The sequence below is a fragment of the Elephantulus edwardii genome, unplaced genomic scaffold, assembly GCF_000299155.1.
Source record: "Elephantulus edwardii isolate Elephantulus edwardi_28Jun2011 unplaced genomic scaffold, EleEdw1.0 scaffold00187, whole genome shotgun sequence".
Taxonomy (NCBI): Eukaryota; Metazoa; Chordata; class Mammalia; order Macroscelidea; family Macroscelididae; genus Elephantulus; species Elephantulus edwardii.
Genome location: NW_006399937.1, coordinates 1664984 through 1666123, shown reverse-complemented (window position 1 = coordinate 1666123; position 1140 = coordinate 1664984). Strand labels below are relative to the sequence as shown.

General features: G+C 39.6%; 1 protein-coding gene across 1 annotated transcript in view; it reads left to right on the top strand.

Moving 5' to 3' along the window:
* Positions 1 to 422, top strand: part of KCNU1 (potassium channel, subfamily U, member 1) — a 311810-nt gene extending 311388 nt beyond the window's left edge. The window contains exon 30 of the mRNA XM_006896651.1: positions 25 to 422. Within this exon, the coding sequence (XP_006896713.1) occupies positions 25 to 422 (398 nt within the window). The remainder of the gene's footprint in view (positions 1 to 24) is intronic.
* Positions 423 to 1140: the final 718 nt, after the last annotated feature.

Sequence of the window (1140 nt, the reverse complement as noted above, 5' to 3'; positions counted from 1 at the left end):
GAACATCTCCCCCTTCTCCTTCAGGCCGATCATCCAGCAGGTATTTGACAATGGCAGCATCTACAATCCTGAAGCGTTTGACATCACAGAGGAGATTCTGCATACTCGCTTCTTGGAGGGTGTCTGCAAGGTTGCCAGGTCTGTCTGCAGATTGGTTACCCAACTGTGGCGTCAATACCACATTCCATCATCAATGGGTACAAGCGGGTCCTGATTTCTCTGTGGAGACTGACTACACTTTCCCACTGACTGAAAAGGTCAACGCCTTCCTGGCTGATCCATCTGCATTTGTGACTGCTGCCCCTGTGGCCGCTGCAGCTACCGCTACTATTCCTGCTGCTGCTGCAGCCCCAGCCAAGGTGGAAGCAAAGGAAGAGTCAGAGGAGTCAAACAAAGATATGGAATTTGGTCTCTTTGACTAAAAACCAAAAAAGCCACCAACTCTGCAGTTTTGTGTGAAACAAGGAAATAAAGGCTTCATTCTCTTAAAAGCCTCTAAGTTCTCAAGGTATTAAATGAGGCTGAGCATCTAAAAAAAAAAAGAGAGAATACATAAAAATATTAAAAATTCACAAATTCTTATTGTAGATGTATTAATCAATCTGTTAAATTTTTGGTAATGCAATGGATGAATAATTCATATATTATTCAATACTTATTAGTAAATTAACTGGTGCAAGGACAAAAAACATGGAAAGAACTGAACAAGTTACAAAGAGTATGTAGAGTCAACAGTTTTTAAGTTGTTGGTTCATTGTGGGGGTTTTTAGTTTGATTGTTTCTAGTTTTGTAAGTCTTTTGAAAATCAAGTGAAAGCTACAGATTCCTTCCCAGAAAAATAAAATGTGTATACATATCTTACAAAATTTATCATGTTAGTGGGAAAGAGACCATGCGCCCTAGATCCTATTTATTGTTGTTGTGTACTGTAAAGTCAGAACCATTGAAAACAACACATTTTCAGAGGGAGTAAAATCACTTAGGAGGAGATTGTCCCGGCTCTCCTAAAGCCTAATCTGGGACGCACGCGTGTGCGCATAAACACACACACACACGCAGAGACACTGTGAACAGGAGATGTGAATATTTGTTTTCCATATCTCACTAAAAAGGTTTGTTATTCTAAGCAAGTTTTTTTTT